This window comes from Canis lupus, chromosome 13, assembly GCF_048164855.1.
Source record: "Canis lupus baileyi chromosome 13, mCanLup2.hap1, whole genome shotgun sequence".
Lineage (NCBI taxonomy): Eukaryota > Metazoa > Chordata > Mammalia > Carnivora > Canidae > Canis > Canis lupus.
The window spans coordinates 7,672,293-7,698,727 of record NC_132850.1 but is presented as its reverse complement, the minus strand read 5'-3'; the positions used below and the strand labels follow the sequence as shown (position 1 = coordinate 7,698,727).

Here is a 26,435-nt window from a genome sequence, read left to right as displayed (position 1 = left end):
GCCGCGGCGGCGTCGCGGAGCCGCGGGGCGCCCAGGCCGAGGCGGGCGGGGCGGGGCCGGGGGGGCGCCAGGTGTGCGGCCTGGCCCTGCCCGCGAGGGTCCCCTCCCGCCGCCGCGCTGCTCGGGCGCCCTCACCCCACCCCCCCGTGGCTTCCTTGGCGCCGGTGCACGGTCCCGAGCCCTCCGACAAGGAAGCGGAACTTGCCCCCAAACACTTCTCGTGCCCGCCCAAAGGCCAAGGGGCAGAGAACCCCCCGCCTCGAAGGCCCCGGAGCCTCGGGAGCCCGCGTCCTGCGCCCCTGCAGCCTGCGCGGCAGCCCCGGAGGGAGCCGGGCGGTGGGCGCGGGCCCGGCGGGCTCCAGGGCTCCCAAGTGCCCTAACTGGGTTAGAGACGTGGCCGTGAGGATTAGAGGAAGGAGAAAGTGCTTTGGCAACGTGATTCCCCATCTTCAGGAAGCACCTCTGTGCACCTTCTCCAGGCCGCCCAGTTGCAGGCTGCAAGAAATGCCCTGCGGATGGGGAACCTGGGGCCCCCTCCTCAAACCCCAACAAGGTTTCTAATGCCTCGGCTAAGCGGGGCAGGCTTTAGAGGCTACGATGCAATTAGCTTTAGTATCAAACCTTATCTACATAGCGGATTTAGTGGTAGGGCGTTTAAATTTTTTTTTTTTGAGTGCATAGAAAATTCAGTTTACCATTTGAGTTTGGAGACCTTGCAGGTCTGTTTTTACTTAGAACTTGCTTACATAACTGAATGATGGAAGCCCACCTTAATTTGCTGCTTAAAGTATTTTTTAAAGGCCCCCACCATCAAATTTCATATGCCTTTTTTTTTTAAAGATTTTATTTATTTATTCATGAGAGACACACACAGAGAGAGAGGCAGAGACACAGGCAGAGGGAGAAGCAGCCCGATGTGGGACTCGATCCCGGGACTCCAGGATCACGCCCTGGGCTGAAGGCAGGCGCTAAACCACTGAGCCACCGGGGCTGCCCTCGTATGCCTTTTTAAAAAATAAATTGGTTTTGTGACATTGGTAATAGTTGATAAACCTCAATCCCAGTATTAGGCTGGGTTACTTCTGTGGTGTCCCCCAGCCAAAGGCATGATCCTGACTTTTCTGTTCAATCTAGTAATTTAATAGTTGTATAACCTTGGGCAAGTTACTTAGTTCCTTTGAACTTTCATTTCCTCATCTATAAAATGAGGGTAATAATAATTATGTGCTGCAAGATTGTTGTGAGAATGAAATGAGATAATGTATGTGAGGAGTCTTAATGTGGACACTAATGCATTGTAGATATTCAACAAATGTTTCTTTTTCCCTCCCGGTTAGTAATTCATAATTGAAGCAACTGTTGCACTTACGAGCTGATGCTGGAAGACACTCTGTAACTGTGTACACAAACTGTATTTCGTGGAAAAGATCAACCTGGTAGAGTTAGAACCATCCTAGAGACTTCTTTTTTTTTTTTTTAATTTTTTATTTATGATAGTCACAGAGAGAGAGAGAGAGAGGCAGAGACACAGGCAGAGGGAGAAGCAGGCTCCATGCACCGGTAGCCCGACGTGGGATTCAATCCTGGGTCTCCAGGATCGCGCCCTGGGCCAAAGGCAGGCGCTAAACCGCTGCGCCACCCAGGGATCCCTCTTTTTTCTTTTTTGGTTTGATTTTAGCATTTGGAGATTTGAACTTAGCTCGCTCAGGATTGTGGAAAATTAATTCTCACTAACCACAGTGGTTTTTTTTTTTTTTTTTTATGATAGTCACACACACAGAGAGAGAGAGAGAGAGAGAGAGAGAGAGAGGCAGAGACACAGGCAGAGGGAGAAGCAGACTCCATACACCCGGAGCCCGACGTGGGATTCGATCCCGGGTCTTCAGGATCGCGCGCTGGGCCAAAGGCAGGCGCCAAACCGCTGTGCCACCCAGGGATCCCCTAACCACAGTGTTAAGACACAAGATCAAAATGTCACATAAATCTTTTCTGTTGACCGGAACATTTTCTTGTTTGCTGTCAGTAAGCCCCTTTTCAGGTGTCACACTACCTCGGAAACCCAATTAATAATAAGCTTCTTGATGAACATAGAATTGGAGCAAAGGGAGTCGGTAGTCTTGTGGGATATTTTATCCAGGCTGTTTTAGAACTTAGAGAAGGATTCCAGCTTTGTTGAAGCACACACAGCTCTGGTGCTTTGTGCCCTCCTCACTTGAATAATCACTGAAATATTCTTAGTCTCCATGTGCGTTCTCTATTTTGGTTTCTGACAATAATAACTTAGAAATACATTTAGTCAGATTATCATTTATTCTGGCTATATTAATGATAACTTTTTTTTTTACGGCGCTTTCATAGCTCTTAGCTCATTTGATCTTCTGTGAGATAAGCAAGGCAGCGCCAGCCCCAGATTCCAGATGAGTAAAAGAGATTCCCAGAGCTTTAGTGACTTTGTCAAGGTCTCAAGGTTGAGTGGTGAGATGCAGATGAGTCTGGGTCATCTGACCCCTAGTCTTGCCCTCCTCTTCATTTAAGGCTGACTTCATCCAGCCTGTTGAGTAATATTTGTTTCCTTTGTGGAAGATGTAATTTTCTGACTTTCTCACCAAATTTTGGAGAAAGGCCCAGGGACCTTTGAGCACTGACTCTAACATTTATGCAATCGTGAGAGCTGACGTTTATTCAGCACGTACTATTATGAGGCACCGTGTTAAGCTTAATGGATGCTCACAGTATCTCATGGGATCCTCACAATTGTTTTAGGAAATAGCTGCTGTTCTTACCACACCTCCCATATTTTATAGATGAGGAACATTTTAGATGAAGGTTTTTCTAAATAAATCTCCTAATTCATTAATTTATTACTCAAAGAAATAACCACTCACCTTCTAACTTTTCTCTCTTACCAAACCACTCACCTTTGATACCACTTCTTTCATTTCCTCTGCTTCTGTCCCCTTGGTGTCAAGTACCAAAGGATTATGAAGTACATTGGGGGAAAAAAGCGCACTGGGCTGGGAATCAGGAAACCTAAATTCTAGTCACAATTTAAAATCAAAGCCCTATGTCCTTGGGCAAGTCATCTGCTCCAAATTTCTGTTTCTGAATTTCTATCATAAAGCTGGATTTATGATACAATGATTGCCTAAATGTACCCAAGACCATGCAGGGCTGACTTGTTTAGATGATTTAATTGGGGTTAATTTGGTATGACTGTCACCTCTGATATTATTTATGATTTACCTCTTACCTTGTTTTGAAATGTCTTACCACACCTACAGCAGATCCCTTCTACACCAGAAGTGGAGCTCAACCCCAAGCAATCATATTTCTAGTGTAAATTACGTGCCTTTTGCTTTAGTGAAAAATGATAGTCAATTCTTGGGTTTTAAGAATGACTGGGTTTCTGTTTAGTTTCTATCTGGGGCTGCTAAAAAGATGATGGTACAGGCATACTGGGAGATATTGTGGGTTTGGTTCCAGATCACCACAATAAAGCAAGTCCAATGAATTTTTCGGTTTCTCAGTGCATGTAAAAGTTATGTTTACAATATGCTGTAGTCTCAGTGTACAATAGTATTATGTCTAAAAAATGTACATCCCTTAATTAAAAAATGATTTATTGCAAAAGAGTGCTAGCTGTCATCTGAGCTTTCAGTAAGTTATAATCTCTTTGTTGATGGGGGCTCTTGCTTTGGTGTTGATGGCTGCTGACAGATGAGGCTGATGTTGCTAAGTTTGAGGTGGCTATGGCAACTCTTAAAATGAGATCGCAATGAAGGTTGCCACATCAATCGACTCTTCCTTTCATGAATGATTTCCTTGCAGCATGCGGTGATGTTTGATAGCATTTTACCCACAATAGAACTTCTTTCACAATCGGAGTCAATCCTCTCAAACCCTGCCACCGCTTTGTCAACTAAGTTTGTGCGGTCTAGGTCTTTTGTTATCACTTCAACAATCTTCACAGCATCTTCACCAGGAATAGACTCCATCTCAAGAAACCACATTCTTTGCTCATCCACAGAAGGAGCTCTTCATCCCTTAAGGTTTTATCATGAGATTGCAGCAATTTAGTCATATCTTCAGGCTCTACTTCTAATTCCAGTTCTCTGGGTGTTTGCACCACATCTGCAGTTACTTCCTCCCCTGAAGTCTTGAACCCCTCTCAGTCATCCAGGAGCCTTAGAATTGACTTCTTCCAAACTCCTGTTGGTGTAGGTATTTTGACCACTTCCCATGAATCATGAACGTTTTTCATAGTATCTAGAATAGTGAATCCTTTCCAAAAGGTTTTCTTTTTCTTTTTTTAAAGGTTTTATTTATTTAGTCATGAGAGACACACAGAGAGAGGCAGAGACCAGGCAGAGGGAGAAGCAGGCTCCCTGCGAGGAGCCGGATGTGGGACCCGATCCCAGGACCCTGGGATTATGCCCTGAGCCAAAGGCAGACGCTCAACCACAGAGCCACCCAGATGTCCCTCCAGAAGGTTTTCAATTCACTTTGACCAGATCCATCAGAGGAATCACTATCTATGACAGCTATAGCTTTTCAAAATGTGTTTCTCAAAGTCTTAAAAGTCGAAATTACTCCTTGATTTATGGGCTGCAGAATGGACATTGTATTAGCAGGCATGAAAACCACACTAATCTTGTTGTTCACCTCTGTCAGAGCTCCTGGGTCATCAGGTGCATTGTTCATGAGCAGTAATATTTTGGAAGGAATCTTTTTTTTTTTTTCTGAGCAGTAAATCTCAACAGTGGGCTTAAAGCATTTAATAAACCATGTTATATGGGATGCCTGGGTGGCTCAGTGGTTGAGCGTCTGTCTTCGGCTCAGGGCATGACCCCGGGGTCCCAGGATCGAATCCTACATCAGGCTACCCGCATGGAGCCTGCTTCTCCCTCTGCCTGTGTCTCTGCCTCTCTCTCCTCTCTCTCTCTCTCTCTCTCTCTCTCTGTCTCTCATTAATAAATAAATAAAATCTTTAAAAAATAGTCATAAACAGATATGCTGTCATCCAGGCTTTGTTGTTTCATTTGTAGAGCCCAGACAGTAGATTTAGCATAATTCTTAAGGACCCTAGGATTTTCAGAATGAAGATTGGCTTGAACTTAAATTCACCAGCTACATTAGCCATTCACAAGAACTGATCTGTTCTTTGAAGATTTGAAGCCAAGCATTGACTTCTCTCCAGCTATGAAAGTCCTAGATGGTCTCTTCTTTCAATATAAGGCTGTTTCAACCACATTGAAAGTCTGTAGCCACCTTCATTAATTTATCTTAACTAGACCTTTTGGATAACTTGCTGTAGATTCTGTATCAGCACCTGCTGCTCCACCTTGCACTTTTATGTTCTAGAGATGGCTTCTTTCCTTAAACTTCATGAACTAACCTCTTCTAGCTTCAATTTTTTTTTTCTTTTCAAAAAATATTTTGAGGGCAGCCCAGGTGGCTCAGAAGTTTAGTGCTGCCTTCAGCCCAGGGTATGACCCTGGAGACCCTGTATTGAGTCCCACATCGGGCTCCCTGCATGGAGACTGCTTCTCCCTCTGCCTGTGTCTCTGCCCCTCTCTCTCTCTCTCTCTCTTTCTATCTGTGTCTCTCATGAATAAATAAATAAAATCTTTAAAAAAATATTTTGAGAGTGTGTGTGTGCTGGAGCAGAGAGAAAGGGAGAGAGAGAATCTCAAGCAGGCCCCACACAGCATGGAGCTTAATGGGGAGGGGGGCGTGGGAGGAATGGATGGGGGCTCAACCTCACAACCCCGAGATCATGACCTGAGCCGAAATCAAGTCAGACACCCAACCGACTAAGCCACCCAGGTGCCCCTAGCTTCAAACTTTTCTTCTGCAGCTTCCTCACCTCTCTCAGCCTTCATAGAATTGAAGAGAGTTAGAGTTTTGCTCTGGGTTATGCTTTGACTTAAGGGAATTTTGTGGCTTCTTTGATCTCTCCAGACCACTGAGACTTTCTCCTTATCAGCAATAAGATTGTTTTGCTTTCTTATCATTAATGTGTTCGCTGTAATAGCATTCTTAACTTCCTTCAGGAACTTTTCCATTACGTTCACAGCTTGGCTGACTGGCGCAGGAGGCCTACTTTTGGTCCATCATGACTTTAACGTGCCTTCCTCACTAAGCTTAATCATTTCTAGCTTTCGATTGAAAGTGAGAGACATGTGACTCTTCCTTTCACTTGAACACTTAAAGGCCATTGCAGGGTTATCAGTTGGCCTAATTTCAGTATTGTGGTGTCTCAGAGACTAGGGAATCTCATGCTCAAGGAGAGGAAGAGAGACGGGAATGGCCAGGCACCGGAGCGGTCAGAACATACATTTGTGGATTAAGTTTGCTGTCTTATACGAGTACAGTTTGTGGCACCCCAAAACAATTACAATGGCAACTCAAAGACCACTGATCTCAGATCACCATAACAAGTATAATGGAAAAGTTTCAAGTATTGTGAGAATTACCAGAATGTGGTACAGAGACATGACGTGAACAAATGCTGTATGAAAATAGCAGCAGTGGTCATGCTCAATGCAGGGTTGCCACAAACCTTCAATTTGTAAAAAAAAAAAAAAAAAAAAGAAAGCAATATCTGCAAAGCCCAATAAAGCAAAGTGCAATTAAATGAACTATGCTTGTATTGCTTAGTTCAACATTTATTGAATTCCTACAATGTGCTAGTTATTGAATGAGGTATTGAGGAGATAACGATGAACTGGAGATCCATTTCTTCTAAGAATATACAGTCGAGTGGATGAGACAATAATTAAAATGTTGTTTCCGTGTACTTGTGCAAAGTGCTCCCTTATACAGAGGGTCTTGGGTACACCAAGGATGCACCTTCCAGTCTGGGGAATTCCAGAAATGCTTTCCTAAGGAAGTCACACCTAACCTGAGTTTTGAAGGATGAGTAGAATTTAGGGGGAAGAATGAACAATGAATTTAGTATGTGAGATTTTCAATAACTTTAAGACTTAGTACATGGAGATCTGTCAACACACATTTCATTAAAGTGTTTGCTTTGATTTTCTTAAGTGATGTTGGACCAGAATAGCTTCTTGCTTCAAAGTTTTCTCTCCTTAGTGAATTGTCTTTGTTCTTGGTGAAATGCCATAGCAATAGAACCTGCTATAAATTTCTTTTGTAATCACAGCCCGTTTTACTCAACACTTATTTGTAGCAGAAAAGATGTTTATTTTTTAGGTCCGTGTCTACTTCATAAGAAAGATGAAGTAAGGTTTTTCTATATTTAAGTATTTCCCAGTCTGTGTTTCCTCAAATTCCTTATCTGCTGAATATTGGTAGATACTTGATTTGAGAAAGAGAGTGTATGTGTGTTTAGGGGAAAAAATAAGTTGGGTAAATGATTAGTTAAACAGATTTATGTATTATAAAGCTCATTAGAGAATTTAATATAACGTACATTGGAATTTTGAGGAGAGATAATACACAGTTTCTTTGGCTTGTGAAATCCTGTCTTTTTGTAGAATATTTTATGAACCATCAATGGAATAATTTGGAATTGCTGCTGTATCTAGATCAGGGTTTCTTACGTTCAACACTATTGATACTTTGGATGGCTACTTCTTTGTAGGGAGCTGTCCTGTTCATTGTAGGATGGTTAGCTGTAGCCCTGGCCCCTACCCATTATATGTCAATAGCACCCTCTGGTGACAGCCAAAAATGTCTCCAGACATTTGTCAGATGTTTCCTGGGGGACGGTATGTCCCCCAGGTTAAGAACCACTGGTGTAGACTGTAAGTTCTTTGAGGGCAAAAGCTCTTCAGAGGTTCCTGAATCTACAGCACAGGCTAGGCATATAATAAGTGAATAAATGTTGAGTAAGTAAACTAGACATTATGATCAAGAAATGTCACATTGTCCAGATTCTAAAAACATTAGATCATAAACAATAAAGCCTGACATTATTGGCATTGTTTCACTATCTAAATTAGCAAGTAAATTAATAAATATAGCTGCTGTTAATCTCCTCCTGCCTGTACAAATTATAATATAGGCTAGTTTGTGAAGGATTAATAGATCTTCTCAAGCCTGAGCATGGCGATTGTCCCTAGAGCTTAGAGATGGTTCTATTTTATTTTATTTTATTTTATTTTATTTTATTTTTTTTGAGATGGTTCTATTTTAAAATGCATGTAATTTGGTGGTGCCCAGCTGGCCCAGTCGGTATAGCATGCAACTCTTGATCTCAGAGTTGTAAGTTTGAGCCCCACATTGAGTGTACATATTACTTAAAAATAAAATCTTTTTAAAAATACATATTATTTTGTAAGCCTAGCTAGAGATCTACTGATGCTCGTAAGAGGTTTTCTACAGGACCGTACATCTGAGAGGAGTTCATCATATTGTATATATAATTTTGATGTCCCCCAGATTCAAAATGATATCTGTATGGCAAAAATATTTGGAAATCCAGAACACCTTAGGTTAAGAGATATCACAAACTTTTTATATCAGGGTATGTTCAGTGAATAATCAGATCTCAATAATTCTATCTATTATTGTTATCATCATCATGATCATGAGGGAATATTATCCTTTATGGCCAAATAGCACATCAAATGTCTTTCAATCTCTTCAGGACCTCCAACCAGCCTGTTTCAGCCACCTCGTCGTCCTGGCCTTGGAACTGTTGGAAAACCAATTCGACTGTTAGCCAACCATTTTCAGGTTCAGATTCCTAAAATAGATGTATATCACTATGATGTGGATATTAAACCAGAAAAAAGGCCTCGGAGAGTCAACAGGTAAGGATTAGAAAAAGTAGACTTTTATACATTTAAATGCATATATAACATTTATCATGTATATTCTCTAAATTTTTTCAACACGTAGGTTTTGTTTTGTCTCTAAGATGGTAAGTTTCTTGATAGCAGCTTTGTTGTATAATACTTGGTTATCCTCCACAGATTTTAGCAGGGTGCTGGATACATCATTGTTCAATGTGAATAAAAAAGGCAAAAGTTTCTATCCTTGAGGAGCTTATATTCTAGTAGGGGAGAAGACCGAAAATAAATGAATAAGCACCCAAAACATATTACGTGTTAGTTGGGGATAAGTGCTATGAAGAAAAATAAATCAGGGAAAGAAGATAGAGAATGAGGGTAGGGTGAGCCACTGAGGTACTTTTAATAATTTTTGGAGGTAGTTCAACAAGATGTGCTGATGGATGGAACATAGGGTATGAGGGAAGAAATGAGTCAAGATGGATCCCAGGTTTTTGTCCTATGTAAGTGGAAAAATGGAGTTGACATTTATTGGGATGGGGAAAACTCTGGGAGAAGTCAACAAGGCTGGCAGATCAGGAGACCTGTTTTGGACACGTTAGGGCTAAGATATCTATTAGACATCCTAGTGGAGATGTTGAGTGGGAAGTTGAATAGATGAGGTTGGATTCAGGGGAGAGGTCTAGGCTAGAGACAAATATTTGAGAGTCATCACCATGTTGGTGGTAAAGCCATGAGCTGGGTAAGATTGTATGTGGTTAGGAAAAAAAAGACTCCCAAGACTGAGTCCTGGGGCACTGCAGTATTTTAAAATTGGGGCAATGAGGAAGTATTAGCCAGGAGACTGGCATGGGGAGGCCATTGGGATAGGGGAGACCAAGACAGAGCAAGGAGGCAAGGAAAGGTGTTTTAAGTTGGAAGAATTTATCATCTAGTATTCAAGGAGCACTGAATTTAGTATTGTGGAGCTTGCTGGAGACCTTGGGAAGAGTAGTTTTGGTGGAGGGAAGGTGGAGAAGGTTTAAGAGAGACAGGAAAAGAGCAGTTAGAGACAACTCCTTTAAAGGGATTTTGACACAAAAGGGGAACAGAGAAGTGAGATGTTCAAATGAGGAAGAAGTCAGGTTAGGGAAGTTTAATTATTTTGAAGGTGAGAGAAATTATAACACATCCGTATGTTGAAGGAAATAATCCAGTAAAGAGGAAAAATTTGATATAATTCAGGAAAGAGGAAAATTCTGGAGTCATATCCATGAGCACACCAGAGTCAGTAGGTTTATTGTATGACACGCACTGTTCTAAATATTCTGTGTCATTATTCACTTAACGCAACAAACTTTTTGTGGTAGGTGTTAGGATTATTATAATTTTACAAATGAAAAGAAACAGATACGTGGAAGATTCAGTACCTTGTCGAAGGTCATGTAGCTCTAGCACTTTAATCGCTGTGTGAAAAGGGGAAGATGACTTGCCTATTCTGAATTTTTTTTTCCCCTTTTAATATGAAGGCACTTACCATCAGCCCGTTGGTCTCACAAAGATTAACTGAGAATAGAGGTGAAAATATCTCTTCACTATAAACTTACTTATGGTTATAATTTAAGAATGTAAGATGAAAAAAAAATGTAATATGAGAAATTACTCTTCCAATATGAAACTGTATTGTCTTCAGTTAGCTTTTTAAAAATTGGTAATATATGATACTACATTTCTCCATTAGTTTTTTTCAGTTGCATGATTTATTTTATGAATGTGTATCATTTCCGCAGATCTTATCTGCAGAACATTAATGTCTTAGCTAGTGGTGATAGATTTTGGCTTTTAAGATACAGTTCCCACAATGTAGACATTGGTAAGATGCAGAGTTTTCGTTGACTCTAGCGTTCCAAAATCTCACAGACTCAGATCTGTGCACCTTGAACCGTATACTCTAGTTACCCTACAACTGCCTTTAGTTCAGAGCCTGCTTATGGTGTGGTCTGATGTAGTTACAAGAACACTTAGGTAATGCTATGCATGCTTGATTGAATGAAAAATTCTAAAAAGGAAGGAACTACATTGGCAATCTTTATGGAATGAAGATATTTTACATTTTCTTCTCTACACTGCTCAGGAGCACTTTGGAGTAAAACAAGTCCATATAAAGAATAATAAACTGCCAGCATTAGGGCAAAGGGGGTTGACTTATTCCTTTGAATATATCTTAGATTCATTGGCCCTCACCATTTCTGAATTTCTGCCTACTTTTTTTTCCTGAAACCCTGATATTTGAGTGAGGATGTTTATTCGCTAACAAATTTATCGTGGTTCAATTGTGAATATTCATGCTAAAGTTAGATACCTAAGATAGATTATTCTCATAAGGCTACATTTGTCATAGGAGAGGATTATGAAAGGCAAGAGTTTGAGAAGATGCCATACATTTTATGCTCTCTTTTTATTCCCTGCTTTTCTTACCATCACGTAGCTGCTTTTGTTCAGGGGTTGCTATCTTTCTTTAGTTGACCACTGTTGACTGTTTTTTCAATTACTGAAGCCAAGTGTGACTTTTGCTTTTCCTGAGTAGTTTTGAACTCCGTGTAGGTGATTGAGGGGATCATGATAGTTTCCTTACTGCTCACCATTTCCCAAAGCTAACTGCCACTCTCTCCATTACTGTTAAGAGAGGTAGTAGATACAATGGTGCGGCACTTCAAGATGCAGATATTTGGTGATCGGCAGCCTGGCTATGATGGCAAAAGAAACATGTACACAGCACACCCACTGCCAATTGGACGGGACAGGGTAAGTGTTAATAGCCAGGAACGCTTATTAGACTTAGGTCATTTGCATAGGACAGAATGTTTCCCTTTCTAAAGACAACTTAATTCTTAGAGTTGTTTCACACAGTGATGATAGATTTGTTATTGCATCCATATGCCCCTGTCCCCTTAGTGAATCCATAATTGAAGATGAGATGAGCATTAGTGGGAATCCCTGGGTGGCTCAGCGGTTTAGCATCTGCCTTCAGCCCAGGGCGTGATCCTGGAGTCCCGGGATCGAGTCCTGCATCAGGCTCCCTGCATGGAGCCTGCTTCTCCCTCTGCAGTGTCTCTGCCTCTCTCTCTCTCTCTGTCTTTCATGAATAAATAAATAAATAAATAAATAAATAAATAAAATCTTAAAAAAAGAGATAAGCATTAGAATTTAAGTTGACTCTGATTATTAGAATTAGATTAGGTTGATTACAGATATTTCAGGCTTGTCACATTGCTAATCTATGTGCTATGTGAATCTCAACAATGGAGCAAAAATATAAATAAAAATAAACAATGGAGCTTTTATAAATTATAGAAAATTATCTAACACCCACTTATGAAAATATTCATAATGTCACAATAACTTATTTTTACAAATTTAGTTTTTAAATTAAAAAATAAATATGTAAATATATACTCATTATAAACTTACTTAGACATCTAAAAATACTGTGATTTCCTGCCTCCCTACCTGCCCCCCCCATCCCATTTTCCTTTTTTAGAGGAAACTAATCATTTGGTATGAATCCTTCAGATATTTTTATGTGCATCAGCTATTTATACATATGCTTATGTATATTTTTATTTGCTTGCATATCATTCTATGATTTGCTTTCTCATTTAACAATATGTCTGGGAAATCTTTCCATTTCTCTACATTTCAATGTACCTTATTCAAATTCTTTTTTATTGTGGTTAAGTATGTACAACATAAAATTTACTGTTTTAACCATTTTTAAGTTTAAATGTACAATTTGGGGGTGCCTGGGTGGCTCAATGATTGAGCATCTGCCTTTGGCTCAGGTCGTAATCCTTGGGTCCCGGGATCAAGTCCCGCGTTAGGCTTCCTGCGGGGAGCCTGCTTCTGCCTCTGACTATATCTCTGCTTCTCTCTCTGTCTCTCATGAATAAATAAATTTTAAAAATCTTTAAAAAAATAATGGGGCACCTGGGTGGTTCAGTGGTTGAATGTCTGCCTTTGGCTCAAGGTGTGATCCTTGGGTGCTGGGATCGAGTCCTGCATCAGGGTCCCCACAGGGAGCCTGCTTCTCTCTCTGCTATGTCTCTACCTCTCTCTGTATCTCTCATGAATAAATAAATAAAATATTTTAAATGTACAATTCAGTGGCATTTAGCGTATTCACACTGTTGTGCAATTGTAACCACTATAGTTCTCCAAAACATTTTTATCATCCCAGACTGAAAGTACATATCCATTAGGCAATATGTTCTCCTCTTGCCTTCCCCCATGTCCTGGTATCCACTATTCTACCTTAGGTCTTGGGGCATCTGTGAGGCTCAGTGGGTTTAGCGTCTATCTCTTGTTTTGGGCTTAGGTCATGATCTCAGGGTTGTGAGATCGAGCCCCATGTCGGGCTCCCACTGAGCATGGAGGCTGATTAAGATTCTCTCCCTCTCCCTTTGCCTCTGCCCTTTCTGTCCCTATAAATTTGACTATTCTAAGTACTTCTTATAAGTGGAATCATACAATATTTGTCCCTCTGTGTCTGGCTTTTTTCACTTAGCATAATATTTTCAAAGGTTCATCCATGTTGTAGCATTCATCTTATATCCAAACTATTATGTAAGAGTTCATATTAAATTATTCTTCTATTGATGGACACTTATGTTGTTTCCAATGTTTTGCAATTACAGAAAGTGCTAAGATAAATATCCTTATGAATATACAATGTTGAATACTCCTGGGAGCTTTCTTTCATTCTCTGTAAATATGTGTATGTAAATACAATTTTTTTCCCCTTAGGTTGATATGGAAGTGACCCTTCCAGGTGAGGGTAAAGACCAAACCTTTAAAGTGTCTGTTCAGTGGGTATCAGTTGTAAGCCTTCAGTTGCTTTTAGAAGCTTTGGCTGGGCACTTGAATGAAGTCCCAGATGACTCAGTACAAGCACTTGATGTTATCACAAGACACCTTCCCTCCATGAGGTTAGTACCTAAGTTTGAGTTCATTCCCACAAATGTCAGATTGATTAATTTATTTGGTAGGTTGCATTGGTGCCATTGAGAAGTTTCTGCATAAATCACAGTTCAAACTTAGTTTCAGGTTTGTTTAGAAAATTGAGAGTAAAATGAAAGACCTTTCGACTTTTTGATTATGAAACATGCCAACTCATTCCTTCAGGTACACTCCGGTGGGTCGTTCTTTTTTCTCACCTCCCGAAGGTTATTACCACCCTCTGGGAGGGGGCAGAGAGGTCTGGTTTGGCTTTCATCAGTCTGTGAGACCTGCTATGTGGAATATGATGCTCAATATTGACGGTACAATAGAATTATCTTTTTACTCTTTTTCCTTTTGGCTAGTTTTTGTGGTGCTTTCCCTTTCTCTGAACTGAAGCTAAGTACCCTTCCTCTCTGTTTGTTAGTGTCTGCAACTGCTTTCTACCGGGCTCAGCCTATCATTGAGTTCATGTGTGAGGTTTTAGACATTCAGAACATCAATGAACAGACCAAACCGCTAACAGATTCCCAGCGTGTCAAGTTTACCAAAGAAATCAGAGGTAGGTATTTACATTACAGCAGCCTCAGAAAGGCAGCTCAGCATGGTGCAAGGAGCAGGGTTTTGGAGTCTGACACACCTGGGTTTCCGTCCCATCCCAACCAGTTCTATCAGTGGGACCTCGGCTTAGTCCCTTAACCATCATGAGTCTTAATTTATTCATCTCTAAGGCAAAGATAATAATATGTATCTTTAAGTTTGTTGTGAGACTTAAATGCAGTGAGATATACAAGGCTTCTTGCCCAGTAGCTGGCACACATCAGGCACTCTTACCCCTACCCACTTAAAAACTTCCATTTTATTTTATTTATTTATTTTATTATATTCTTTTGAACTTCCATCTTAATAAAATAACACAAGTTCATTCTCCTTTGAAATTTATTTTCTTATTATTAGGTACCTTCTCTTACTACAACATGAGCTTCATTAGGGCTGTCTCTAGACCCAATACTAAATACCAGAATAGTTGGTGTTTAGTAGATATTTATTGAACGAATTAATAATGTAGGTTGCACATCCTAAGTCCTCTGGGTTCTAAGATTTTCTTCTTAGCTGAGACTTTGCCTCTACATGATGAAATTGTTCCCATATCCTTGAAACTTTCATCCTGTGACAATGCCATGCCTTTCCGAAAACAACGTTCGAGCCTGTTTTCATCACTATGATTTTAATTAATACCTGATGTTTTGACTTTTATTTTTTAATTTCAGGTCTTAAAGTTGAGGTGACCCACTGTGGACAAATGAAACGAAAATATCGAGTTTGTAATGTGACTAGACGGCCAGCCAGTCATCAAACGTATGTTAACCACATCTAAAATGGTACCGTTATATTTTTGGTAACAGAGGAAGTAGCTCTAATCATTAGAGAAAATGGTAGCCCGTATTGCAAGTTTCAAAATCACTGAGGTCATCACTTTTAAGTACCCAAGCTTTAAAAAACGTTTTAAATATTTTTGATAGGGACATTTAAAAAACCTATTTCTGGCCTTTGATTCATTTCACTTCTTAAATGGAGGATGCCAACCACAGATCAACTTTTATATAACAATGTAGAGTCATCATTATGCATGTCCCAAGGGATATGTTAAGTCCTATAAGTCATATAAGGCTGTCATGAGAAGATATTGCTTTGTGTTTTGTTTGGATTTTTCTCTTTTTTTGTAGCTAGCTGCCACTTCTTCCAGCTGCCAGTATGTATGGCATGCCTCCAGCAGCTACTCATTTCCATTTTCCAGTCTTATTTCTCTAGCCACCTAACTTCTGATCCACTGTGAACTATGCATAATGAGAAAATATATATGAAAATGCTTTTAATTTACTGTATATGTAAGTTTTGTTCTTGTAAACAAGGTCTTTAAACTGATTTCTGACATAAATAAATATTGGCCCCTCCAAGTAAAGAGCATGAACTTAAATATATAAACTTAATATTATTTTGCTTAGTCAGAAGCTTTTTATTTGTTTGTTTATATTCTAGTTTTTGCTTTAGATCCGTGGTTCTCAATTTTTAAACTTAGTGTACATCAAAATCACTGGGAGGGCTTTGTTCTAGATAGAAGTTTTTGGGTGACTTCTGGATAAATGTGGCATATTAATTCAGTATGATTTGAATAAATTCTTTTGTATGAACCCATATGTACCTGATATGAATTTCTTAAGAGTTATAAAGTGATAGTCCATGTATTTTTCATATCATAATATTGCCTTCGTTCTCTAGGGGGAAAAAAGTTACTGAAACCTTATGAAGTCACTATTGAGAAGTTTAGTTTTTGTTTCAAGAACTGTATCTTTTTCATTAATTACTTCACGTAGCCTTGTAAGAATAATTACAGATTTATATAATCTTTACATGAAAATTAAAAGCACATATATTGGGCAGTCCGGGTGGCTCAGCGGTTTAGTGCTGCCTTCAGCCCAGGGTGTGATCCTGGAGACCCAGGATCGAGTCCCACGTTGGGCTCCCTGCGTGGAGCCTGCTTCTGCCTCTGCCTGTGTGTCTGCCTCTCTGTGTGTGTGTCTCTCATGAATAAATAAACAAAATCTTAAAAAAAAAAGCCTCTGTATTTAAATATTACATAGATGATCCTTGCTGCATTGTTATATTGTGGGACTGTAACAGTTAAGAAAGCAGATTAAAGTTATTATTATACCAAGTATCTGAGATAATTACCCACCTGAAAGAGCCAAAGACAGAGAATCTCTTAAATCATGCTCCCCAATTTATATCAAATATCCTGGCACAGACTCAGTTTCATGTATTTGGCCTTTTTGCCGCCAAATCCACATATATTTGTCCTGGTTTGGAATCTGGAAATGCAGTCCCAATAACTGTGTTACACTCATTTTACAAAAAGTTCTCTTAAGCAAATAAAACTCCTGTGTGGATGATCCCAAGTCATTATTTGATTTTAATCATTTAATAAGCCAGCAAGAGATCATATATGTATCTGTAGGTGTTCACTGGCCTCTAGTGAGTTTGTATTTTCTGGTTCTCCTTTTAACTTTTTAAGTTTTAATATAATATTTTTCTCGGGATCCCTGGGTGGCGCAGTGGTTTAGCGCCTGCCTTCGACCAAGGGCACGATCCTGGAGACCCGGGATCGAATCCCACGTCGGGCTCCCGGTGCATGGACCCTGCTTCTCCTTCTGCTCTGCCTGTGTCTCTGCCTCTCTCTCTGTTGTCTATCATGAATAAATAAATAAAATCTTTAAAAAAAAATAATATTTTTCTCATCCTAGCGTCCACAAAGATGGAAATTCCAAGAATCACTGTTCTCGTTAAATACTAAAATGACTTAAGTGAAACTGGTCAAATAAAGATTGACCTTTGTTTTTTAATGATCAAGGTAGAAAATGTTAGGCGTCTGTTTGCTTATTTAAGAAAAAAGGAACCTTAAAAAAAAAAAAAAAAAAAGAACCTGAAGACATTTCTTTTTTCTTTTTTTTTTCTGAAGACATTTCTAAAAAGATATTCTCTCCCATAGTTTTCCCTTACAGTTGGAAAATGGTCAAGCTATGGAATGTACAGTAGCTCAATATTTTAAGCAGAAGTATAGTCTGCAGCTGAAATACCCGCATCTTCCCTGTCTCCAAGTGGGACAAGAACAAAAACATACATATTTGCCACTTGAGGTAAGCTAAACTAAACTTTGTTTTGGGAGATCTGCCAATCTCTTGAATGAGTTAAAAAAAAAAATCCAAAAACATAAAAAAAAATCCTGTTCTAACTAGTGGTAGGAATTTAGTATGAATTTCTAAAATATTTTGGGCAGGAGCACCTGGGTGGCTCAGTCCATTGAGTATCTGACCTGGTTTCAGATGAGGTCATGATCTTGGGTTTGTGGGATTGAGCCTGCCCTGGGCTCTTGGCTCAGCAGGGAGTCTGCTTCTCTCCCTCTCCCTCTCCCTCTCCCTCTGCTACTACCTCCCACTTGCATGTTTGCATGTGTGTGCACACTCTCCCCCTCTCTCTCTCTAATGAATAAATAAATCTTCAAAAAAATAAATAAGATATTTTAGGCAGATAGCTCCATTAGGTAATACCATTTTCGTGTTTTGGGGGAATGGAAGGTACAGTTCAGCCAAGGCTTACAGTATTGAAACTCATCGCACAAATAAATTTCCCTTTGTTTCTCTGCAGGTCTGTAATATCGTGGCAGGACAGCGATGCATCAAGAAACTCACAGACAATCAGACTTCCACGATGATCAAAGCTACAGCCAGATCTGCTCCTGACAGACAGGAAGAAATCAGCAGACTGGTCAGTAAGGCCTGGTCTTCACAATCAGCTCACTTTCAGATGAGAAAACGAGACAGTGGAAAACTCATGGTGGGACACAGTTACTCTTTGGTTTTTATATACGCAGGCTTTCCTGTTCTTTAGGTGAAGAGTAACAGCATGGTGGGTGGACCGGATCCATACCTTAAAGAATTTGGTATTGTTGTCCACAATGAAATGACAGAGCTGACAGGCAGGGTACTCCCAGCACCAATGCTGCAGTACGGAGGCCGGGTAAGCGTCTTACTCTGTTCAGCACGCTCCTTACAGTCGAAAAGACAATCATCCAGGGTTTCTCCTTTACACCACACCGAATTTACCCATAGTTTGGCTCATTATTGCTTTTTGTCTTTTGGCTAATACCAAATAGAGTTTTGTTTATCCCCTCCTCAACAGTAAAATGGCCTTAGATTGTAATGTCTTTTCTCTTTTCTTTTGTTTCTTTTCTTTTTTTCTTTTTCTTTTTTTTTTTTTTTAAAGAATAAAACGGTAGCCACACCCAACCAGGGTGTCTGGGACATGCGAGGAAAGCAGTTTTATGCTGGCATTGAAATTAAAGTTTGGGCAGTTGCTTGTTTTGCGCCTCAGAAACAATGTAGGGAAGATTTACTAAAGTGAGTATCTTCATGTTTTCAGCTTAGTAATATCCCTTCCAGATATGAAAATACCATCTTTACGTGAATGTGCTGTGTGCACTGGCACTAAATCCCTGACTCCTATAGTGATGCCATCTGGCTATAGGGAAAAAGACCTTGTATTACAGTAAATTGCAAACTTGGGAATGACATTCAGAATCTGACTCAATGTCCTTATATTTAGAGCAGAAATTTGTGATTAACAAGGCGGAAGCAGTGACTGTTGACAAACTCTTGAGTTCTTAGTGAAGCTTCCTTTGGTATTAATTGTATCTCTTCAGCTAAGATAAAAACTAGTCCATTTTTTTAATCATTATAATTTGCTAGTGAGCTTGTTTTACTGCAGGGTCACTGACTGAGATCATTGGTTCGTGTCTTAAAGATGCAGCTATCTATAGAAAGGAAGTTAGTGAGAAGGGTGGAAAAAAATCAAGGCAGGAGAAGGGAACTGGATGAAAGAAAGGAATCTTACAAAATTTTGGCAAATACATGAAAGAAATTATTCTGAAAGCTTTATGCATAGATTAAAGTAACTTTTCAAACCCAAAACGTGAAACTTCACAATGAATTGTTTTTTTTAAAGTGATGATTTCTTTTGATATTGTTATTGAATCAAATCTGTTGCAAGTTTGAATGTAATCCTAAATATACCAATTTTGTGTTTCCATATTCTCAGAACACAAGCTTACCCAGCCATTCTTGTGCCTGGCTTACCAAAGTACACATTACCTGAGATTTTGACTTTGCTTTTCTTTAGTTCAGAAGTACTGACTTGAATGTTTAAAAAAAAAAGAAAAAAATATTTGAACAGAAATGCTATCCTAGTTCCTGGGGCCCAGTTGAGGCATAATTATTTAAAGTTTCAAAATGATGATATGATCGCTTGCTAATACAGATTCTGGTGCATTATAATTACAGTGATGTAATTGCCAGCCCATCTTTGGCAACCAGTTAAAGATTTTTTATTTGTTTATTTTTAATTTTGGCTAAGAATGTACAGAACTGAAAGAAGTATCTTAGTGGAAAATATATGCTAGGCACATACTCTGAAATGAAAGCACTGTGCCATTGGTTCTATTTTAACAGGAGTTTCACTGACCAGCTCCGTAAAATCTCTAAGGATGCAGGGATGCCCATCCAGGGTCAGCCGTGTTTCTGCAAGTATGCACAAGGTGCAGACAGCGTGGAGCCCATGTTCAAACATCTGAAAATGACCTATGTGGGCCTACAGCTAATCGTGGTTATCTTGCCTGGGAAGACACCGGTGTATGGTATGGACCCCTTTAATGTTGTATGAGGGATGATATCAAGGAGTAGAAAAGGATAAGCTAGGTCATGCTGTAGTCACAGACAACTCCAAACTCTCAGTGGCTCAAAGCATCAAAGATTTTTTTTTTCTTCTACTGTGTGTCCTTTGAGGTGGACTGTGGCCTCTGTTTGATGCTATCGTGTCATTTTCACTCTGAGACCCAGGTTGGTAGAGCCATCGCTATTTGGAATGTTGCTGGCCCCATGGCAGAGAGAAAAGAGAGCTCTGGAAGGCTCTTAACATTTGCAGCTTCTTGACCACAACCAGCCACCTGGCTCCTTCCCAACCTTTGTGCAGGAATCACGAATGGGGGCCTAGAAATGCAGTGGGAATGAGCATGGGGCAAGCGGTGTGATGCTACCGTAGCCCTCAAAGGCAGGAAGACTCAGAATGTTTGGTGAAAAGCACTTAGGAATATCAGGGCGGGGAAGAGTGGGTGAGCCTACCCCTTCCAGAAATGAAGCTATTTAGTTTGTATGTAGTAGAACAAGAGTGATAGGAAGGTCTTCTGGCTATCACCTAAATAAAGGATTCGGGAACTACAGACCAGCTGTTTGATCTTTATAAGATGTCTTTGCTGCCCTCTGTAGTAATTTCTCTTGTTATTGTCTGTTTACCTCTTGCATTTAGAGGAAAAAGAGGAGGCGGGTGGGAGAGAAATACTTAGAAGTCAAAGAGCTGATGTGTTACACTGAGAGAGAAGGCCAGGGAGATGGATTCCTTTGCCAGACCAGTCCTGTGGAAAAAGTAACCTCAAGGGATTGAGTTAGTGGTGGCAGGTAGCATCCAAGAGCAAAGGAAGTCAGCTACCTTCAGTGCCTGCAGGAGGGAAGAAAAGGGGAAATTGCCCTGGGGGCTTAGCAGGTGACACAACCACACCTAGCACAGTGTACAGTATGTATAGGCATTCTGTAAATGTTTATGTGGGGATTTTTTTTCCCCACATTTTTTAGATGATAGATTTTTTTCCTCTACTCTTAGTAATTAGGAGAATATTTCAACATTTTTAAATTAATGAATGAATTTATCCTTGTAGCGGAGGTGAAACGTGTTGGAGATACCCTCCTGGGTATGGCCACACAATGTGTCCAAGTAAAAAATGTGGTGAAGACCTCGCCCCAAACTCTTTCCAACCTTTGCCTGAAGATAAATGCAAAGCTCGGAGGAATTAACAACGTGCTTGTACCTCATCAAAGGTAAGATTCTGAACTCTGTTTTTCTCTACTTTGTTTTAAGATCAAATGTAGTGTAACCTATAGTAAAGCACACAAATCTCAAACATGGATCTCAACTACTTTTTTCTTATGTGTATATAAGCATTCATGTAGCCACTACTTAGGTGAAGATCTAGAACGTTTCCAGCACTGTGTCAGGCTTCCCTGTGGCCCCTCCCAATAGGTAACCCCCAAAGGTAACCACTATCACCATAGATTCGTTTTGCCTATTTTTTTTTTAATTTTTATTTATTTATGATAGTCACACACACACACAGAGAGAGAGAGAGAGAGAGAGAGAGGCAGAGACACAGGCAGAGGGAGAAGCAGGCTCCATGCACTGGGAGCCCGATGTGGGATTCGATCCCAGGTCTCCAGGATCGTGCCCCGGGCCAAAGGCAGGCGCTAAACCGCTGCGCCACCCAGGGTTCCCCGTTTTGCCTATTTTTTAACTTCATATAAATGGAACCAAACAACATGTAATATTTTGTGTCCATCTTCTTTCGCCCATCATTATGTGTCTGGAATTCATTCGTGTTACTGTATTTAAGTATAGTGTATTCTTTTTCATCATTGTGTATTATTTCATTATATGAATATACCACTGAATTTTAAACTATTGTACCATTGATGGATATTTTCGTACATTTATTATACAGCTTTTCTATGTTTTTTGGTGGACTTAAGTATTCTTTCTCCTGAGTATATATCCAAGAGTAGAATTGCTAAATTAGAGAGAGTACATACATACAGTCAGAAAGTTTTCCAGAGTGATTGCACCAGTTTACGCTCCCATGGAGAGTTCTAGTTGCTTCATATTCTTGCTTCATATTCTTACCAACACTTGGTAGTATCAATCCTTTTAACTTTAGCCATTTTGTTCGGGGGCAGTAGTATCTCCTTGTAGTTTTAATTTGCATTCCCCCGATAATGCATCATATTGAATACAATTTCACATGTTTATTGGCTATTCAGATATCCTCTTTTTTGACAGGCTTGTTCAGTTCTTGGCCATTTCTTAGTTTGTGTTGTCTTTTCATTCATTTGTATTTCTCTTATCTATTGAGATAATATCTGACTTGTTAACTCTAAAGTGTTTTCTTTTTTTTTTCTTTTTTCTTTTCTTTCTAAAGTGTATTCATGGGATCCCTGGGTGGCGCAGCGGTTTGGCGCCTGCCTTTGGCCCAGGGCGCGATCCTGGAGACCCGGGATCGAATCCCACATCAGGCTCCCGGTGCATGGAGCCTGCTTCTCCCTCTGCCTATGTCTGTGCCTCTCTCTCTCTCTCCCTGTGTGACTATCATAAATAAATAAAAATTTAAAAAATAAAAAAAAATAAAGTGTATTCATGTGAAATTCTATATGTGAAAGTGATTTGAGAAATTTAGCTTAGGGCTGTGGTGTTCATCATTGCTATTCTGGACAAGAATATGAAACTGAGTGCCTTGCTCTTGTACATATTCCAGTACTTTTGAATTAAATTATTTATTTTGAATAAAATTTATAGGTGACAAAATCCTTCCTACAAGATTGCTAGATGAGGTATACAGACCATAGGGGAAGTTGACCTAAATTCTGAAATCATTTCATTTGACTCCAAACATTTGAAACATAGCATAGTAGTTTAGAGTACATACCTTGGTGTCTGACTTCCTAGGTTTGGATTCCAGCTTTACTGCTTCCTAGTTTTGGGGGTATTTTTATTTTTTATTTTTTTATTTTTATTTATTTATTTATTTATTTTTAATTTTTAAAAATTTTAAATTTTTATTTATTTATTTTACTGCTTCCTAGTTATTGTAAGCTTGGGCAAGCTTCTTAATCTCTTCTGTCTCATTTTTTCCTATCTGAAAAATTGAAATAATAATTGTACCACCCTCATAGGATTGTTTTGATGACTAAATGAGTTACTACAAAGAAAGTGCTTAGCACAGTGGCTGGTACATAGTATATGTAAGCTGTTATTCCGTTTATGTGTATGTATGTTATAGATTTATGTTTGCTGCTGTACTGCTGTGTGCCTGGCCCATGTTGCCTCATGATACATACAGAGAAATATAACACAGCCTCTGCCCTCATGGAGGTGTCTATTTTTGAGTACCCATCATATGAGGTTTTCAGATTTAGGATGTCTCCTATATTATGTTTTAAGAGTCAGTACTCAGTTCTAAATCCTACTGTTAAGAATTTACCAGAGAAGCATGCATGATATTTTTCTCCTTGATTCCTAGACAAATCAGTGCCAAATAAATGAATTCATTCTTTCAATAAATATTTGTTTGTTTATTTATATAAAATATTTTTATAGAGAGAGAGAGAGAGAGAGAGAGAGCAAGCACAAGCAGGGAGAGAGGCAGAGGGAGAAGCAAACTCCCCCCCTGAGCAGGGAGTCCAGTGCAGAGCTTGATCCCGGGACCCTGGGATCATGACCTGAGGTGAAGGCAGACACTTAACTAACCGAGCCACACAGGTGCCCCTCAACAAATATTTACTGAGTGTCCACTGTGAGCTAGTCAGTGTTCCAGGCACTTGGGATACTGCAGTGAATAAGACAAAACAAAATTCCTGCCCTTGTGGAACTTATATTCTTGTGTGTGTGCGTGTGTGCGTGTGTAGAAATAAATATGAGCTAAATTAAATGGAGTGTCTAGCTGGCTCAGTCAGTGGAGTATATGACTCTTGATCTTGGGCTTGTGAGTTTGGGCCCCACATTGGGTGTAGAGATTACTAAAAATAAAATCTTTAACAAGGGGCAGTGGAAAGGGAGGTGGGCGGGGGGTTGGGGTGACTGGGTGATGGGCACGGGGCGGGGGGCACTTGGTGGGATGAGCACTGGGTGTTTTGTTATATGTTGCAAATTGAACTCCAATAAAAAATAAATAAATAAATATATATATATATCTTTAAAAAATAATTGAGTAGGGGCAGCCCCGGTGGTGCAGCGGTTTAGCTCTGCCTGCAGCCCAGGGTGTGATCCTGGGGACCCGGGATCGAGTCCCACATCGGGCTCCCCACAGGGAGCCTGCTTCTCCCTCTGTCTGTGTCTCTGCCTCTCTCTCTCCGTGTCTCTATGAATAAATAAATGAAATCTTTAAAAAAAAATAATAATTGAGTAAAATATGTGGTATAAGGGATGAATGCTACTGGTAAAAGTAAAATAGGAAAGTGGACAGACTCAATTCTCTTCTCTAGGCCTCACATCTTGAAGAGCATTGGGGGTTTTGACCCCGTTCCATGTAAATTCTGTAATACTGTATCCATTGTAGCAATCCTAGGATCCCAAGAGAGTTTGTTCTAGGAAAGTCTTCCCTTTACACATAGAGATTTTGTTAAATTTGGCTCAGGTCCTCTTTTTAAATTCTTCCCTTTCTGAGGTGGCTCAGTGGTTGAACATCTGCCTTTGGTGCAGGGTGTGATCCTGGGGTCCTGGGATCGAGTCCCACATCGGGCTCCCTGCATGGAGCCTGCTTCTCCTTCTGCCTGTGTCTCTGCCTCTCTGTGTGTGTGTCTCTCATGAACAAATCAATAAAATCTTTAAGAAAATAAAAATAAAATAAATTCTTCCCTTCCTATTATAGAAGAACCATGTTGACTTGTTTTTTTTTTTTTTTTTTTTTTTTAATAGTTCATTTATTTGAAAGAGAAAGAGAGGCAGCAGGGGAAGGAGCAGTAGGAGAGGGAAAGAGAGACTCTCCAGCAGACTCCATGCTGAGCACAAAGCCCAACACAGGCCTTGATCCCAGTCCCTTGAGCCAAAACCAAGAGTTGGGCACTCCACCAACTGAGCCATCCAGCGCCCCACCCATGTGGACTTCTTAAGTGAATTCCGATTCATTGCAGGAGGGGCACAGACACTCAATGGGCCTCAGAGTTCTCACCCAATGTGAACAAGACCTTATTCTGTGGTGTAAAATTATACCTGATGAGCTTGAAAATACAGATTTTCACCTACATGTGTCAGTGTCAGTGTCTCCTTCCATCTGAGCAGGCCCTCGGTGTTCCAGCAGCCTGTCATCTTCCTGGGAGCGGATGTCACACACCCCCCAGCCGGGGACGGAAAGAAGCCTTCCATTGCTGCTGTCGTTGGCAGTATGGATGGCCACCCCAGCCGGTACTGTGCCACCGTCCGGGTGCAGACCTCCCGCCAGGAGATCTCCCAGGAGCTCCTCTATAGCCAGGAGGTAATTCAGGACCTTACTAACATGGTTCGAGAGCTGCTGATCCAGTTCTACAAATCCACACGCTTCAAACCCACTCGGATCATCTACTACCGAGGAGGGGTATCGGAGGGACAAATGAAGCAGGTACTCGGATTACCCGCAGTTGCCTGGGGGGGTTCTGGGTGTCTGATGGAGCTGCCACTCCAGGTAAACCAGATCTGGGAGATGCCAGGTGAGTTCGCAATTAAATGTCATTCTGTTTCTGACTCCTAGGTAGCCTGGCCAGAGCTCATAGCCATCCGGAAGGCATGTATTAGCTTGGAGGAAGACTACCGGCCAGGAATAACCTACATCGTGGTGCAGAAGAGACACCACACACGACTCTTCTGTGCAGATAAAACAGAAAGGGTAAGAAACCCGTAGGACCCTCACTGTCTGGTGCAAGTGAATATGTTTTCAAATGAGCTTACCTACAATTTGTTCCCTAAAACCAGAAGTGTAATAATAATAATAATAATTTAATAAATATACTCACTCCAGTTGAGCATAGATGATCACTTCTGAATGGTACAGGTTTTGAGAGTTAGTATATCTCTTGCAGGACAGAGTGCTGGCTTCTAGAGTTTTAAGGGGGAGGGGTCCCACAAACATGCCAAGATTATACTATACAGGCAGACTCCAAACGGGTGGTTTATCTATTTGAACTTTATTTATCATTTGCTGCTTTTTTGCCACCAGTGCCTACGGCATGGTTCTATAATATATAGAAGAATTTCTCTTCCAAATGGTTTTATACTGGTACATAGATCAGTGCAGGGGATTCTTGGGGTACACTGAATACTTTTAATGTCACACTTACTAACCATTAAGCAAGTTAACTTCTCTAAGCTGTAATGTTCTCATCTGTAAAATGTAGTCAGAAGAATACCTATCTCACAGGGTTGTTAGAAGGATTAAAGTAATAAATGAATATTAATTTGGAGTTCAACTCCCAGCATTTGACTAAGAAGCATTTTGTATAATTGATTTATAGTCTGTGATTT

At 40.2% G+C, this 26,435-nt stretch overlaps 1 protein-coding gene across 2 annotated transcripts in view; it reads left to right on the top strand.

Moving 5' to 3' along the window:
- The window catches only part of AGO4 (argonaute RISC component 4), a 39,551-nt gene that overhangs the window by 159 nt on the left and 12,957 nt on the right, over positions 1–26,435 (top strand). Inside the window, exons 2-15 of one of the 2 annotated variants that reach the window (XM_072771977.1) lie at positions 8,615–8,780; positions 11,423–11,543; positions 13,542–13,723; positions 13,920–14,056; positions 14,161–14,295; positions 15,005–15,092; positions 17,281–17,428; positions 17,937–18,056; positions 18,180–18,308; positions 18,555–18,688; positions 19,796–19,980; positions 21,055–21,214; positions 25,221–25,536; positions 25,666–25,800. In XM_072771977.1, the coding sequence (XP_072628078.1) occupies positions 8,615–8,780; positions 11,423–11,543; positions 13,542–13,723; positions 13,920–14,056; positions 14,161–14,295; positions 15,005–15,092; positions 17,281–17,428; positions 17,937–18,056; positions 18,180–18,308; positions 18,555–18,688; positions 19,796–19,980; positions 21,055–21,214; positions 25,221–25,536; positions 25,666–25,800 (2,156 nt within the window). Of the gene's footprint in view, positions 1–8,614; positions 8,781–11,422; positions 11,544–13,541; positions 13,724–13,919; positions 14,057–14,160; positions 14,296–15,004; positions 15,093–17,280; positions 17,429–17,936; positions 18,057–18,179; positions 18,309–18,554; positions 18,689–19,795; positions 19,981–21,054; positions 21,215–25,220; positions 25,537–25,665; positions 25,801–26,435 lie in introns of those variants that run through there. The other variant, XM_072771978.1, reaches the window with a different exon arrangement.